This window comes from Vespa mandarinia, chromosome 2, assembly GCF_050613455.1.
Source record: "Vespa mandarinia isolate Hongniang chromosome 2, ASM5061345v1, whole genome shotgun sequence".
Classification (NCBI taxonomy): domain Eukaryota; kingdom Metazoa; phylum Arthropoda; class Insecta; order Hymenoptera; family Vespidae; genus Vespa; species Vespa mandarinia.
This window is the reverse complement of record NC_140811.1, coordinates 8,429,245-8,447,500: the sequence shown is the minus strand read 5'-3', so window position 1 is coordinate 8,447,500 and position 18,256 is coordinate 8,429,245. Positions and strand designations below refer to the sequence as shown.

The window sequence follows — 18,256 nt, the reverse complement described above, 5'->3', positions numbered from 1 at the left end:
TTTGTCTTTGCATCGAATTAATTTGGCGCTTGCCTCCGACAGCGCCAGAGTCAGGCGCCAGGGTGAAGGAGTACGAGAAAAAAATTCCGGTTATCGATAGAGAAATAAATAACATATAGCTAGAGGTATCTACCTACACCGTTTTCTACCCTCGGCCATCTTTCATTCGTGTATTAAGAATTTGAATTGATTCTTTCAGTCAATTTTTATTTCTTCGTCTATCCTAGCATTTCGAATTAATTCTCATTAAACTACCTCGGGATTATTTCTTATATGCTATTTATCACGATATACGTTCGATCGATAATTTTAAAGAAAAAAAAAAAAAAAAAAAAAAAAAAAATAAAGAAAAAAAGAAAAAGAAAAAAATAAAAGATCGACGTCGAGACTCGTTCGAATCCGTTTGACGATCCAATCGAATCACGTATATACGTGCCTGAAACTCGTCGAGATCGAACAAACTAGATATTATTTGCCACTGTTCTCGATCTACCGATGCTTAACCGGTGCTGAGGAAGAGCAGCGATCGATGAAGGCGATTAAGATAAACGATCGTTTAGGAGTCGGAGCACGATCGCGGCCAGGGATATCCAGAATAGATCACCCACTCAAAACATCTCACTCGTATCATATATCACTCGGTGGATCCGGATTCACCACCGCTGAGAGCCGCGGAACATTCCAACCGCGGAGCCCCTCGTGGCTTTTCAACGTAGAAATTAATAATACTGTCATAAAATCCCCGTTGAAGTGACGCCATAAAACGTGGGCGGCTTCGATCGTCCTCCACCGTGCATTTCGTGCCGCAACCGTCGACCAAGTCGACACGTAATTTTTAATGTCGGACAAAGCAAACATAAGTTCCATCCCGACGAAATGTGAAATCGCGTCTTTATTTTCTAGATATCCGATCTTATACGACCTACACGTTCAATAATCAAGTAGAGTAGAAACGTCCTTAAGAACGAAGATTAAAAAAATTAAAAACTGGTTGATATTTAATCGCGTACTATAGGATTTAACGAGGGAACGAAAAAGATGATAACGAAAGTCGACGATACGATTGCCTGATTCAAGCGAGTTAATTCTCATGGTGTGAAAATGTCATCCAAGTTGCGTGACCAAGTTGAATTTTTATAATGACAATCATTCAATACCTTGAGTAGATTTTATAGTAAAAATATAACTTGTTGTTGTACGTTTAATTAATAAGATACAATAACTTCACACAGACTAAATAGCGCATTTTGGTTATGTAAATAAAAAAGTAAAATTCACTACTTTCACTGGTAGACGATTACGGATAGATAGAGATTGTAATGGACATTGGAAAGTATAGAAAATTGATCCATTGCTAATCCGAAATTAATCTAACCGGTTTAAGGCGAGATTAATCGATCGAAAAATAATGTATTAACATATTTATATATGTATATTCGAATTCGTCATATAAATGATACTTTTCTATGAAATATTAACGCGAATAAGATTTTAATGAACATATTTGACTTTTTTTAGATTTGTCCTGTTTCGCGATGGAATTTCTGTTGGTCGTTATTGGCAAACGAGAATTTACCGATTAATATAGCAGGAGAACGGTTAAAGAAATCACTGACACAGAACGAGCCAACGATCATAATTATACTCGTTACGAAGGCCTCGTGTGTACACATAATTTTTAACCTGCGGACACAGCGTGGGTCCAAAGATATTAAATTCCGTCCTGAAAGAATAAGCCGCGAGATAATTTACAGCTCTGGGAGTGCCGACGGGTATCCACGGCTTTTCTTCCGCTCTTTCTTTCTTTGGATCCTTTTCTTTCACTGATATTTTGTATTAACTCCTGCGGTGGCGAAACCACCGTCATTCTCCTAATACATAATCATACTACGCGAAACTAATCGCTACGGTTGAGATCGTGGTCGCCTTTCAATCTCATCCAAACGATTTTTGGATATTCGATGTACAATTGACAAAGATCGACATTGACGTCAAATTAAAACGGGCAATAAATCGATGCGAATCTTATCCTTTTCGGGTCTTAATTAAACCGGTGATTATAAAACTTTTCTAAGTCATTTAAGATATTAAAAGACATATTTTGTCACACATTATTCTTAACATTTTTTAATTACATAAAAAAATTATTTTCAAAGAATAAATACTTCTCTTGTTCGGTATTATATAATTCAAAAATTTAATTTTTAAATAATTAAAAAATTTTTTAATATTTCAAAATGAAAAATATATGGCTTATTATTTTTTCATAATTACCAGCTCAATCATTAATAATAGATAATGATAAAAAATATTAGATAATAGATAATGATATAAAATATCACTTACTGTACATAACAGAACGGAGCTATTTGTTAGCCTGAAGTTTTTAAAAACTTCCATTCTTTCCTTTTGGCTCATGTTACCGTGTAATTTTAAAAATTCCACATTTATGAGAGGATCAGAATCTTCGTCTTCCTCGTCTCTCTGTTTAGTTAAGACAGCAGATAAGATTTCTGTATAGTAATCAACCATGTCTTGTGTTGCCATAAATACTAACATTTTATTATGACCAGATTGCTATCAAATGATGAAACAAATATTGATAAGAAATTATGTTTACAAAAATTTTACTTATATAAAATATTTCACGTTTACCTTGCATCTATCAATGATGTAAGCGCTTAAAGTGACCATACGTAGTTTTGGTGGAGTTACTATATAATACTGACGCACACTTTGAGGAACTACAAAATCTTCGTTAATCTGATCCTCGTCTCCGTCAATTGTTACTAGATTTTCTTTTGCAGCATCAACAAAAATTGGATTATGCATAGCTAGACCGGCTAATTTTTCCACAGCCTGAGTTAATGTTGCAGATAAAAGAATTGTCTGTCTTTTTGGAGGAAATTGTGTGAGATCTTCTTGAGATGTTTTTAAATCTTCTTCTTTCTTTTTTGTAGGTTTCGCAAGAAACTTCTCTTTTTTTTTCTTTGATTTTATAGGAAAATCATTTTGTTCTGAACCACTTTCACTATTCGAATGATATTCTTGTTTAGTTACATCTTCTTTGTTATTAATATCATTATTATCTGTTTCAGAGTTTGATATTTCATTACCATTGAAACTTCGTTCTTTCTTATGATTTTCTTCTGAAAGAGTGGTTTCTTCATCTGTGAAAACTTTTCTACTATTTCGTTTTAACATTTCCATAGGATCATAACCTAAGTTATCTGATTTAGTAATTATTCCTTTAAGAGCATCCACTATGCTAAAAATATGATTTGAAGATGTTAACATTATAAACTTTTTAATATCTATAAAATTATTCCGTAAGATAATATTTTACCCGGCAATATCTTTCTCATATCCAGCATCTAACATTCTATCAGCTTCATCCAAAACAAAATGTTTTACATCATCTAATTTTAATGCTTCAGTATGTCTAATATGATCCAATAATCTACCTGGAGTACCGACCAAAATATTACAACCTTTCCTCAGCCTTGCTTTTTCTGCCTTTCTTTTTTCTCCACCTACTAAATAACCTGGTACAATCCATGTAAATGGCTGTGATAATAGAACAAACAAAATAGATAGACATTTTTAAACAAATACAAAAATTTACTTTTATCTTAAAAAATAGGCTTGTACCAATACTTACTTTCCTTAATTTCAGAAAGCACTCATAAGTTTGAAAAGCTAATTCTCTTGTAGGTACAACGACTAATGCACTTAATCCACTACTCCTTGTTAATTTAGGTCTTATCTTATGTAAACATTCAACAATTGGTATAGCATAAGCTAGTGTTTTACCTGATCCAGTTTGAGACCTAATTAAAACATCTCTCCCAGAAAAAATTTCAGGAATTGTCATTTGTTGCACAGTAGTCATTTTAGTAATGTTCATATTTTGTTCTAGATTTGATACCTTAATAAAAATACAGCAGATTTTAGAAATTTCTATCATAAAATTAAAAATTTCATTCTATTAACATTACTACTAACCATAAAAGGATGTACATCAAAATCTGAAAAATTTGTTTTTGTAAAAACTGTTTCACTAATTGGTTTCACAAATCTTTGTCCAATATTTGGAACTTCAGGATTATTTCTAAATAAAGATGATGTTTTTCCAGTTTGTTTCTTATAAGTTTTATAAGTTTTATCAGAAGATTCATTTTTCTGTGTTTTATGTTCTGTAATATTCTTAAGGTGTTTCTTTTTCCTATTATTAGTATTTATATCTAACTTTTTCAATCGCTTTATTGGAACTAATTTTTTACTAGATTGTTCTATTGCAGATTGTTCATACGGTACCTGAACTGTATCTTTCTCATCTGTTTTAACATTTAAAGTTACATCTGACGAAGTTGATTCTACAGTTTTTGTCATTACTTGATTTGAAAATATTTCTGACAAAGACTTTTTCGAACCAGTCTCATTTATATTTCTTTTTTTTACAATTGCCTTACCCAGTAACTTTTTTGAAGGCTTAACAAATGATATGATAGGTTCTTTAATAACATTTTTTTCTGTCTCATCAATTTCTGTTACAACTTCATTGGTATCTGTATTTTGTACATTTGATGCAGAAAGTACTCTTTCTAATTTATTTGTTACAGCTGTAGATATATTGTTTTTATTCTTGGATTGAATCCGTAAATTAGAGAGTTTCTGTGTATTCTGCGAATTATTGTGTATATTATTTTGCTGTAATTTTTTGGCGACTATAGATGCCAATGCTTTTTGTTTAACTCTTTTGATTCCTTTGGTTTGGCTAAAAGGAACACCTTGTAACCTATTGCTCTTCTTACTTTCTTTTTTTTCTACCGCTACTTTCTTTAATTTTTTAACAGAACTTTTCAGCATAGACCTTCTTTTTGTCTAAATATATAGATGTTTTTTTTGGTAAAACTCGAATACAAGAAACATAAAAATAACTTAAATTTAATTAAATACTCACATTGGCAGATACTCCAGCAGCAGGTTCCGTCGAAATATTTAAACAAATATCCATCTCCTGTATAGTCATTGAACGATTTTATAAAAAAAAGATGGCAATTGAATAAACACACGTTTATAAAATACACGTTAAAAACAACACGAAGCTACATAACCTCTTTCATACAACACGTTTAGCAGTCACGTGTTGACAAGAATACATCGACGACAGCGACACTACAAGCATGCGTAAAAGAACTTACGAGTTCGAGACTATCGACTATCTCGCTCTTTATTTTCTCGAATCATATATTTCTTCTATCTCGCTTTGGATCTTTGCGACGTCGTGTAAATATATTCACGACAATTACGCAATTGTCTTAGCAGAATCGTCGCCTAGAAAAACCTACGTCGTCGTTGTTAAAGATAACAGTATGCATCATGATCGATTAGATGGTACTTCGATAGTAAGAAATATAGACGATAGTTGAAAATCACTACAGGTTCGACATTCGCGCCTTATTGTTTAATGTTAGCAAAATGTTTCGATCGTTCTTCTCGGTATGCTTGAAAGTCAACAAGTATTTTGTTTTTTAAATCTTCAAAGATAATACCAAGTGCATAAGAAAATAAGTGACATAAAGATATAATCATTAAAAGTTGTTTTTCTAATAGAGAGAGAAAGAGAGAGAGAAAGAGAAAGAGAGAGAGAGAGAGAGAGAACGAGAGACATATTTTGCGAATGTGCGAAAGATATATATAGGCAGAAAGTGATCGTCATATTGTAGTAAACGTGTGTTTACTTCGAGCCATGTGTGTTTACATTTTTTTTTCTTTTTTCACCGACTATCGAGCAAGTGTCGATTGTTGAAATGACAAAAGGATCAATCAACTGTGAAACGTGTTAGCGTTAGTTAGTGTAAACTTAAACGTTTAATTCAAGCAGCTAACAATTTTCATCATTATGAGTGCATTGTGTTGCATCGGGTTATCCGTAGCGTCAAGAATTATCGGCACTTATACATTGGTACGTAAAATCTAATTATGTTTCTTTCTTTCTTTTATTTTAAAACGATTACATTCTCGATGTAGAATAATGTAGAAGACGTTACAGATATGTATCCCGTTGTTTTCCTTATTGAAAATAATACATGTTATTCAATATAAATATATCATTCAATTATTATCTGTCTTTAGGCTCTCTCGATACTTATAATAAATGTCTTCATGAGTCATTTCTTTATTGGAAATCATGAACATGATTTCTTTGGAACTGTTGAATCCTGGGCTCCCATTGGCTTGCATTGGGCTCTTGTTTTCAAATATTTTCGATTGGATAGACAATGTGATTAATTTTCATCTCGAACAATTTATTTTTGATTATAAATATTTCTCTCGATAATATAATAATTAATTATATAAAATAATTTTCAGCTCAAGTCATTGCCATTTGTTCGTATGCTATTTTCGTATATAGCATGCTGTTTTTAATATCAAGCGCGTATCTTACGTATGGATCGATCACAGTGAGTACTTTGATCCTAAACGGTTTCATAAAAAGTATCTCTTGTTTGTTCATTGTCCTTCTTTTTATAACAAGTAATAAGTAGAACAAAAAATAAATAAAAAAAAAGAAAAAAAAAAGAAGAAAAATAAAGAAGAAACCTTGGATGACGTGTAGATTGATCAAATACATAGTTTCTTTACACGATAGAATATTTTTGGCACGTAACGACCTCGTCTAAACTCGCTAACGATCTTGCTAACTTCCGCCTATGTTTACAGAGGAAATCTAAGTATGCCGTGCCTTGGTTATATATGCAAATGATTAGCATAATAGATCAGTCAACGGCGCTAGGTATTCAATTGATACACGAACGATACGATGTTTTCGATAAATCGACATGGTACATTCCACTCTGTTGCATTTATTTACGTAAGTATTATTCATATTGACTCTTTATTAATAACGATTAATTGTATCCTTCATTAATTGTTAGTACTCAATGCATATTTCTGGATGGTCGTGCAAAGTTCACGCAGAGAATGGTCCAAAAACATAGAAAATCAACAAATCTCACAAATATCTGGAAACCTTACTGATGAAGTTACAACTAAATCACCTTCCTACGTATCGTTGAGCTTCATGACAAATCAATCTTCTTATCAACCATCGAACACTTTACCCTTTTACGATACCTCGAATAGCATGAAATGAAATGAACAAAAGACTATATTATTCATCATATCGAGTCGCCAAACATCAACGAAGTTACTCGGTTTGTGGGATATGTAAAAAATTGAAATCGTCTGATAAAAATCGTTTATGTTTTACGATAGAATAATTTTATATTATGAAGAACGATAAGAACGAAAATTCAAAGTTCTTCGTTTTTATATATGGTGCTTGAAATTTGGCGAGTTTCAAATCGAACGAATTAATATGTATTTATTTGTATAAATGTCTTATTTTGTTTATTTTTTTTTTCATTACTTATTGATAAAATTAATGAAAGAAATCGATGATCCATTATTATTTTCGTTCAATTAATTTCAAAATGAAAAATGTTTGTGGATAAGCGAAGTAGCAAATAACCGATCTTCCATTTCTCTCTTTTCCCTTGCATTTACGATAGTTTTTGTAAAATTTTCTAAAGTTAAGACCGCGTAATAACCATTGATATTTTTCTTTTCAGTCAATGGATTACTTGTATTTTTTTTCTCTTTCACTCTCTCTCTTTCTCTCTTTTTCTTTTTCTCTCTCTCTCCCTTTTTCGCTTTCTTGTACGCAGAATAGATCTCCTTTTGGAAAGTAGAAAAGAAAAATGTATAATAATGCGGGTAAAACGATAAATCAATTGGGAGATGCGACTAATAGAGTGTATCAAGCGGAGCTGTCCCTCGACCCTAAAGGAGAAAGAGAGAGAGAGAAAGAGGGAGAGAGAGAGGGAGAGAACATTGCTATGCATAGAGAAATATGAAAAATGGATCTCACTTTACGTCGAAATACTTTTAAACTTAGGCGATTGAAATCTCACGCAAGCATATTCGAAGTCATAGTAACAGAACTGCTGGCTACACGCATGTATCTCGTATACCGAACGAGCAAAACTCTTGTCAACTTTTCGTTATATACTTAGGAATAATAATCGAGATGACAATAGTCGACGGAGGAAGGTTTTTACTTGGATTTATGTCGAATGCTTTCGTTGCTTTGCTACTTTGATCGTTCAATCATCGTAGATACATCGAAATGGAAATTATTATCATTGATGTTTGCGTGTATGCGAATTGAAAGAAAGTGATCTTCAAATCTTTAGAAGGAAAAAGATTAACGTAGTATTGTAGATACATAAGTATTTATATACGTATGAGAAGGGTAAAGATACGCATTCTGATTGGTGGTCGACCGCAGTACCGCTTTTAAAAAGAACTGAGCGAGTCAATTTGTAGACTGTCGCAAAGTTTTAAAACACTAGTTGACAGGCGACGGTTCAGGACCCTTATGTACTATTCCCCCTTCTACAAGAGACTCCTGAAGGATTCCACCACCATCTTTTTCCTCTTATCCTTCTTCGTTCGATCTCGAAGCCACGATACTCACCCCTCCGTATCGTGGGAATCGATGGATTGTAAAATAAAACTAACTTGGCTTTTTCGTGGATCGAAAGCGAAGTACTTGGCGAAATCTCATTCTCGCGGGACTCTTTTATTTCCATATACCCCTTTTCAGGCACGACCGTAGGGAGTGTCTTACACGATAACAATAGATACGCCTATATGTTTTGAAAAAGTGTTATATAAAAATCAAATAGAATCGATTTTCCTCGATTTTAAATATAAAAGTGTTTATTATTAAATGGGCGTTATTTTAACAATTTTCAATTTAAAGTAAAAAAATCGACATTTCCTGCAGTAGTACATAAGCTATATGTAACATTTTTATTATATTTGATTGAAATCAATTTATTGTTATAATTAAAAAAGGTTTATATATACACATACATTTAAAAAAACGTCGAACTTTTCTTTGAAATGATTAAAATCGATCAACAGTGAGATCAATCGTAGCTTTGCCCTGATCTACTTGTGAGATAATGTATAGATTCGTTATTAAATATTTCAAAAAAGTGCATCACAACTATTTCATGATTTTTACATAGATTTCTACATTTCGGGCATATAAAAGTATATGTGCAATATTTTATAATTATTACTATGTTACGTTTATTACCATCAAATATATATATATATACATATATGTATAATGTGTATACAAATATGTATATGTGTAAATATATATATATAAATATATATATATACATATATGTATTTATATGTATTTATATATATATATATATATATATATATATATATATAAAACTATAACTATAAGTATATACTGTTATATTTATTTAATATATATATTATTATAACAATATATATTATTACAATAACAATTATATATAAATATATATATATATATATATATATATATATATATATATATATGTATATATATTGTTATTGTTACATTTACTATAGCTTAAAATAAACATATTAGTGCATAGCAAAATGAACCATAAGTATCTTAATATGCATCATTATCACAATTATACTTTTACGAATTATCATAAAATAGAAATAAGAAATATTGAAAAAATAAATACCCATGCGCCCGAATAAACTATATCAATCTGCAAAATAGTGTATAATAGATATTAAATCGTTCTGATTGTTAAAAGCAAAACACGTTATATTTTATTTGAATGTTCTTTTCTTAAAATTTGATGATTAATGTATAATTTTTCCGCTAATATCACAAATAATTAAATCATTTATAAAACTTTCATAATTAATCGTTAATATGATCGCATTAGGAAAAAAGATTCCGACCTGATTTAATATAAATCGATAAACGATAAAAAACATTCACAAAGAAAAATATACCACTCGCGAGTAAATCTAAAACAGAATTACTCACGTTCATGCTCTTTAATAATTTTCAAAATAAAGTTACAACCATTAATCCTTTCCAATCATCTTCGACATGATGGATAATGGAGAGATTTGAATTTTTTTACTTAATATTTAAAAAGTTCTACGATGACTTTGAAATACTTGTTCACTTTGTAGATCAACATTGAGATATTAGTTGATCCAAATATGTGGTTGAATTCGTTGTAGATGAAAAATATACTAAGAGTAATCATTGATTCTAAAACATTCTTACACGCGAGCACTAATTGCTAATTAAATCTGGAAAACGAAAAATTACTATTTTGCAATAAAAAATAATAATATTGGACAGTACAATTCTTGAAATGATTTTTAAAAGTGACACATGTACACCAATTATATTGGAAAATATATGTTGCAGAAATACACAAGATGGTATCGCATCGGTCAAAACAGTTGAACGATTTCCTCCGCGCATGCGCAGTGTATAATGAGAGTACACCTTGTGTACATTATGAGTAATTTATTGCGAGACAATAAATTATTAATTTTTTCATTTATTATTAAAAAATGATATATAATGTAAAATATAAATGGATATAGACTATTAGAAATATTATTAAACGGAATTAGAAAAATAGATTTATGGATATTTTTAAATGAAAGTACTTAAAATAGATTCTTACTACACGTATATAGCTTTTTACATCATGAGCCGAAACATATATGATTAATAAATCTGATAATAAGAGAGAAAGAGAGAGAGAGAGAGAGAGAGAGAGAGAGAGAGAGAGAGAATGTATTTTTATTAATCATACATTCTCTTGCATATTTCCTGAAAAAATAATTTGCATAATTTTCATTCATGAATATTTAAAAATATAAATATATAAGTAAATATAAATATATATAAGTAATTAATAAATTAAATAAAATAATTGGAAAATCATTGAAAATATTTGACCAATCTCTGAAACAGCTGAAATTCAAGAAAAATGATTAAAAAAAAGAATTGAAAATGAAAAACTTGATCGTGGATACTACCGATAAATAAATTCTAAAAAGTATATATAATTTATATAATTTCTTGGAAAATACCTGTTTTCAATGCTAAAGTAAATTAAAAAAAACTCTCTTGGTTGATTCCACATGCTGCACACAAGCACACGAATATCTAGAATCGAGCTCGACGTCAGCAAGCATTAAAAAAAAAACTTTATATGTATTTGTCTTTCACGCATGATTTTTCTACATATATATCTACACACACACATACTTCTTGGAAGAGCCCGCAGGCTTCTTGTTTCAATGCAGGTTAGTAGGTAATATATTTCTTACGGAAAAGAAATAATGATGTTGAAACGTAAAAGATAGACATTATTTTTCTTATTGGCTCGTCTTACGCTTTTATCACGAATTAATAATAAAACATTTATAGCATAACTTTAAACATTTAATATTAAATTTTAACGAAATGACGTGGCAATTATAAAAGTTATTTGAATAATTTATAATATATGTCTAAGTTCTTTTATATCTATCTACAGTATTTAAATGTTTAACATTAAATAATTTAATAAGCTGAATAATTAATAGCTCTGAATTGGTTTTTGTTGTAGGTAATTAAACTGTATGTAAAATCGGGTTAGATTTAGTTTCCCCCATTTTTTTTCCTATAATTACAAAAAGTTTACGCACCACATTAAATTTACCCACATCAGAAGAAAAACATTACTAAACAGAGATAAGGATTGAATAAGATTCTTTTCAAATATTTTCTCAAGTTGATCAAAAAAATATTTTCAAAAATCGATCTGCTTTTCCTTGAGTTGCCGTGTAAATTGTAAAAAGAAGCTGAAGAAAAAAAAGAGGACGGAGATAACGATGAAAACTTCTCACTCTTCGTATTCTTGACACATTCATCTTTCGTCATTGTGTTTTTCGTTGACGATTTCGTCGTTGTCGTCGTCTTCGTCGTCGCCGTCGTCGTCTTCGTCGTCGTTGTCGTCATTATCACACGTATAAACGTACGTGCAGCGATCAAAGAAAATGGCTGTCGCTCGTATGACATACATAAAAGGTACTACGATGTAATTAATCTTCCTGTATGACACTTCGGCTGGTTACGCTTGCCAGGAGCTTGCCAGAAGCCAGAACACAACATCCCACTTAACCCGAGACGCCTAGAAAACAATTAATGTGAAATTGATTAATAATTATAGTGTCCTAATTTCTACCCTCATGTTGTCGGACGTTAGAGACGTGCCAGTCACGCGTGACCCTGAAAGAAAAGAAAATGGTTGGGTATAAGAAAGCATGTAGGAAATCGTTGTACGAAACTTTTTTCGCTTGAGAAAGATTTTCGATTCGAATCGACGGAAACTCGTTTTACGATAGATACGGAAGGTACTTTTAAACAAGGTAATATATATTCGAGGAAGGTATCGCGGATCCAAACGTTCTACTTCCTGGTCTCTAGATCACGAACGATAGTCGATCGTCGGGACGTTTCACTCTTTTTCCGAACATTTATTTGTTCGCCAAGGAAAACGGACAGTCGATTTGGCATTATTTTTCCAGACAGACAGACTTTATTGATCTACACCCCTTGGTTACTATCTACCAAGAGTAAGAGAGATGGAGAGATAGAAAGGAAGAGATAGATAGATAGATAGATAGATAGATAGATAGATAGATAGATAGATAGATAGATAGATAAATAGATAGATAGAGGGATAGATAGATAGAGAAACGGATAAACGAGGAACGAGATACGAGAGAAAGAGAGGAAATTGCGGAACTGAACGCCCCATAAAGCTAACCAATGCTAATACTTCGCATCTCTGCATTGGCGTCGTCGTTCTCTCTCGTACGTAATTCACATTCATACGATTTCTACGACGGGACGAACGATCACGTAAATTCGATAGGACGCCTCTGCATGCCTGGACCGGAATCAGCAATAAACGCGTAACCGAGCCTAATTCGTAACGTTGGCCCAGTCATTGTAGCCCATTGTGAATTCCCTATCTCCTGCCGCAGGAACGACTCATATAATGCTGGGGTTATCGCCAGGAAACTGCCAGTAACGACTACGGTAAGAGTATGTACTCTTCCAAAATCGTTGTCGGACTATAGTGATTCTATTATTCAAAATTTCTACGCGTGTCTAAAGTCTCAGCGTGACGAAACACAAGAATCGTTAACTTCCGTCCTTCTTCTTACAAAGATCGTCTGCTCGAAAGAGTTGATTCGTGAATTATGTTTTAATTTCTCTCTCTCTCTCTCTCTCTCTCTCTCTCTCTCTCTTTCTCTATCTTCCTCCTTCTCTCTATTTTTTCTTTCTCTTGAAGAATAACTTGAAGCCAAGAATGTCTAACGATGCCAAGATACTCGCATTTCTTTCGACGATTATTCACCAAACGAAGCCAAGAAATTTACAAATCCGATCAAGAAGACTAACACGCTGAATGAAATTGCAAGATCTCGAGGATATAAAAAGTGTCTCTCTCGAAAATACGTCAAGATAAGTTAGCCAAAAATTTGATATGAATATACGCGTGTACAACGAGCAAATTTTCTTATTGTTAGCATATGAATGGAACGACGAAAATCTAGCCTCTATCTCTATCTTTCTCTCTCTCTCTCTCTCTCTCTCTCTCTCTCTCTTTCTCTTTCTATTTCGAGATACGAAATGTACAATTTTTTTACTCATCCTTTGGCACCCTATCGATGAATAAAATTCAACCTCGTGATATCCGATGACTGAAGAAAGAAAAAGAAAAAGGAAGAAGAAAAAAAAAAGAAAAGAAAAGGAAAGGAAAGGAAAGCAAAGGCAAAAAAATGAACGGTCGGATATAGGCGGGAAAGAAATAGCATTACTTTCGAATTTCTTTTGATTGGAAATAGTGAGTGGCACGTGCCGAGCGTTTCTATTTCTTCCTGGTTCGAAAAGGGAAGACTAAGCAACGGACGATGGATAGCCCTGGTGGACAGAGAAGAAGGCGAGGAAGTAAATTTGTGAATGCGATGGACCGACGTAGCACAATGGCTACGTTTAATAGTACATTAAGCACGGTACGGGGAACGATTGCGAGAGAGAGAGAGAGAGAGAGAGAGAGAGAGAGAGAGAACGTTACAAGCACTATGGCAAACTTCGCCATTCGGCAAAACGATCCTGTCGATCGTGCAAAAGAGGGATAAAAAGGGAAAAGCTTACGGCTCATGGTCTCTTGAAAAGAGATACGATCTTTTTCTTTTTTTCGAACGTTATGACGTAGCTACATTCGAATGTGAAATTTCTTTTAATAAGAGACCGTGCTACGTCGTGGTCGGTTCGTTCAAAGTGCCGGAAATGTATGATCGAAAAAAAAAGGGAGAAGAGCCGGTTTTTCAAAGAGAGAGAATGGCTGCCGTAGGTGTCGAAGAGTTGAGAAAGAGAAAAATAGAGATAGAGAGAAAGAGTGAGAAAGAGAGTGGGACTCGAACGAGGCCGCAATTAGGCGGTCCCCGGGGTCGACAAGCAGCGGATGGGGTCGGGCATTATGCAAAGCAGATTTTAAATTTAGATGTGGCCCACCGTGTCCACGCGTCCCTCTTTCTCTTTCTCTTCTCTCTCTCTCTCTCTCTTCTCTCTCTCTCTCTCTCTCTCTCTTTCTCTCTATTTCTCTTTGGAATAGAGACCGACGAAGAGGAGAAAAAAGAAATACGTAGAAAGGTGGTGCGTAGACGGTTCGCGTGGGTCGTGCCGTCGTGCTCGACAAATTAGCGCGTTTTAAATCCAATCCGAGCTGCCCGGAGAAAGATAAAGAGAAAGAGAGAAAGAGAAAGAAAGAGAGAGAGAAGGAGAGAGGGAGAGTGAAATACAAGGGTAACGTTCACACCCGCTCGACTCTTCGTGTGTCTGTGTATCCGTGTCATTCTCTCCCTCTCTCTCTCTCTCTCTCTCTCTCTCTCTCTCTCTCTCTCTCTCTTTCTCTTCGTCTCTCGCTCCGTCTCTCGCTCCATGTCTGCTTTGCATTTCTCGCGCGCGTCCAACATTTGAGGTGTAAAATATTAAATCCAAGCGCCTCCGCCATATCGCCTACGTCCTCGGAAAGAGACGAAGAGGGTGGCACCCGGTTGAGAGGGGGGTAGGTAGGTGAAAGGGAGATGGTGTCGTTGATGGTGGGGTGCTAGCAGGGAGAAACGAAGTGGGGTAGGCGAGAGGATATGGCGAGAGGCGATGCTCTGCGGCGCGCACTCAGCGAGTTTACATTTAAATGTAAAAGTGCCGAGTGCTGCTCGACGAAAGCTGCTGTTTTGCATTCGAAAGCTCATGATTGCCTCTGAGCTTTGCTTTTGACGGGGAGTATTTCGAGACTTCGTTCCTATCCGAACGGAAGAGGCTCGTGATATGGGAAAGAGAGAGAGAGAGAGGAGGGAGAGAAAAAGAGAGAGAGAGAGTGAGAGTGAGAGTGAGAAGATGAAGAAGAGGATGGGAAAAATTTATACAAACGGAATGCCTGCCGTCTTTCATCGTCGGCCGATCTCAAACTACCTCGGAAAATTCCAAGTTAGATATAGATACCTTAGCTAGCTAGATAGATAGATAGGACGATAAGGTTCTTGTGAATCCTCGAACAACGCTTTACTTCGATTTTCGATTTCGATTTATATAACTAGTATATTGATCGTACGACGATCCTTGTAGTTCCTTCGATGCGTACACTGCTTTGGCCATTTATTTCCGGAAACTAATCAATTCTCGGAACGAAACGATGAAGGAGAAACGGCCGTTACGAACGAGCAAACCTGCTGTTATTCTTCTAATATGTATGTTTCTTATGAGCGTTGGTAAAAGGGCTCTCCCGGGCCACCCCCACCTATCTCAACCTCTATCCACCTCGGCAGCCCCACCTTACCCCTTGCAATTTCCTATGATAGATCGAGTCCGGTGGACAAGTTCCATTACGGTCTGCGTTCTGAATTATTGAACTGGTAATTCCACGCCGACACGCGGTACGACTCTGCATCAAAGTGTCAACGGGCTCATTAAGTCTCCAAATCAGGTGAGGCAACGCTTGGTAAAGCGATCGACCGTGCGCCCGCCGATAAACACCGCGGATTAATCGAACTCTGTAGGTATGTACAACTACGTGCTTGTCATCGCTCGTCATCATCTTGGAATGTTTAATCAACTGTTACGAAAGATTTATGCGTTTCGATTACATCTAAAGTAGTCGTCCGATTATATACGCTAGCCGTTGTCTTTCAAATTCATCGCAATAAACGAGAGCAAGAGAAAAAGAAAGGGAGGAAGAAAGAAAGAGAGAGAAAGCTAGAAACCCAGAAGAGAAAAAGTAGGAAATAATTTTCATCGATTTCGAGATAAATGACAAATCATACGTGGAATTACGTCGCGTGTCACGAAATTAAACTCGGTCGTACAGAACGATAGCGTCGAGTTTAGTGTCTTCCAATCAGAATCAAATAAAGTATAGAAGCAAGTCGAAATATATGTAATATATATATATATACGAGTATGTCTATGTATATATGTATATGCATATATGATTTTATATAGATATTATATAATATCATAGTAACCATCGAGGAAAATATACAGATGCATGGAGATACACGATATGCATCTGTGCCGAGTGATATTTCATCGAGCGGAATAAAAGTACCTACGATGTATACGCGCATGAGTGGGATATCTACATGAAAGTGTACACCAAAGGGATGTAGTATAACGTTACACGTGATGGACCTCGCGTTCCATATTTTTCCTATCTATTTCTTTCTCTTTCTCTCTCTTTCTTTCTCTCTCTCTTTCTCTCTCTCTTTTTCTCTGTCTCTCTTACTCTCTTCTTTTTTAACAAGAATTATCCTATTGCGGTCGAAGAGCAGAACAGATATTTGCATCTCGTTCTCTTGACGAATCGGAAAATGGAAGATCGTTGAAGGAGATTACAAAGATCTCTAATCCCTTGAAATAAGACCTGTTACTACAAACTGCATTCACCGGTCGTAGCGTAAGCATATCTAAGTACTCGATCAACGAGGACTCGAATAGAGAGTCGCGATCTTTATCGAAACTTGCCCTTCTGGTCCATATGCTAGGCTAATAAGAGCACTAATAACGGCCACCACCCTTCCCCTACGTAAAGAAAGCTGTCACTAAATATTTTTCTTCGTCGACGGTTGCCCTGGGAATTCGTGCGTAGTACCAACCCAAACGTAGTACCCAAGTACATAGGTACTTATGTATGTCATGAGTAAAGTGACATACTTACTCATACATTATATCAGTGATAATTATTGAACGAATATATTCTTCTTATCTAAAAGAATTTGATGTTTGAAAAAGAGTAACGTAAATAATAACTATAACATTATCAACAAGCTCTGTTTGTTGGTAAAAGCTCGAGAGCACTCATAAACGGAAAACGCGATTAAAACCTACAAAGAAAGGGAAGAAGATGGTGTTGGTGGTAGTGGAAGCAGTAGTTGAAGAAGAGATGGTATTCGATTAAACTCGTTTCACTTCGAATGCAAATCGTCCAATCACGCGTCCGGAAGGCTGCAGCGCTCAACGCTTACTCGCGTAATTTATTCGTAAGGGCGTTAAAGTTTCATAAGTCGTGCACATAAAATGCAGTCGAGAGTGGAGGGTGTCCGCCGGCGTCGTCGTCGTCGTCGTAGTGTAGTCGTAATAGTAGTAGTAGTAGTAGTAGTAGTAGTAGTAGTAGTAGTACCAGTAGTAGTAGTAGTAGTAGTAGTAGTAGTAGTAGTAGTAGTAGTAGTAGTAGTTGTAGTAGTAGTAGTAGTAGTAGTAGTAGTAGTAATAATAGTAGTAGAGTAGTAGTAATAGTAGTAGTAGTAGAGTAGTAGTAATAGTAGTAGTAGTAGAGTAGTAGTAATAGTAGTAGTAGTAGTCGTCGTCGTAGTCGTCGTCGTAGTCGTTAGCGGCGTCTGTGCCACCCTTCGACATCTCTCTCCCACTCCTACCTCTTTGCCACCTCTGCCGCCGCCCTCTTGGCGCGGCAGAAAATTATGCAGATGGCGGAGAAAAGCTTTGATAAACACGACAGTCTCTGATCGTTATGCAGATCCGCACCACTGTAAAATGGCGGCAATGTCTCCCTCTCGCTCGTCCACTCGTTCCCTCCCTCGTTCTCTCTTCGTTCCTCCCCGCTTTTGCTGGACCCAGGGGTGTTTCAACTTCTCATCCTCCTATCCACCCCTCTCTACCTCTTCTCTTTCTCCTGTCCCATCTCCTCCTACTCTTCATCTGCCGCCGCAGCTCGTTCCTGATTTTCACACCCCGGTCGAGGCATTACCACCCCAAGTCGACGAGGGTGGAAATACC

The 18,256-nt window shown here is 34.9% G+C and overlaps 2 protein-coding genes across 3 annotated transcripts in view; one reads left to right on the top strand and one right to left on the bottom strand.

Annotated features, from left to right (window-relative positions):
- Window positions 1-5,259, bottom strand: part of LOC118439712 (ATP-dependent DNA helicase DDX31) — a 16,111-nt gene extending 10,852 nt beyond the window's left edge. For both annotated transcript variants that reach the window (XM_035861686.2, XM_035861685.2), the window contains exons 1-6: window positions 4,964-5,259; window positions 4,006-4,884; window positions 3,662-3,928; window positions 3,347-3,567; window positions 2,656-3,268; window positions 2,347-2,577 (exon numbers count right to left, since the gene is read on the bottom strand). In XM_035861686.2, coding sequence (XP_035717579.2) covers window positions 2,347-2,577; window positions 2,656-3,268; window positions 3,347-3,567; window positions 3,662-3,928; window positions 4,006-4,884; window positions 4,964-5,032 — 2,280 coding nt within the window. In that variant the 5' untranslated portion in view covers window positions 5,033-5,259. The remainder of the gene's footprint in view (window positions 1-2,346; window positions 2,578-2,655; window positions 3,269-3,346; window positions 3,568-3,661; window positions 3,929-4,005; window positions 4,885-4,963) is intronic.
- Window positions 5,260-5,370: 111 nt separating this feature from the next.
- Window positions 5,371-9,173, top strand: LOC118439721 (uncharacterized). Its single transcript, XM_035861702.2, has 5 exons — window positions 5,371-5,968; window positions 6,139-6,286; window positions 6,376-6,467; window positions 6,727-6,877; window positions 6,942-9,173. The coding sequence occupies exons 1-5, from the start codon at window positions 5,906-5,908 to the stop codon at window positions 7,157-7,159; spliced, it is 672 nt and encodes a 223-aa protein (XP_035717595.1). The 5' UTR covers window positions 5,371-5,905; the 3' UTR covers window positions 7,160-9,173.
- The last annotated feature ends 9,083 nt before the right edge of the window (window positions 9,174-18,256 follow it).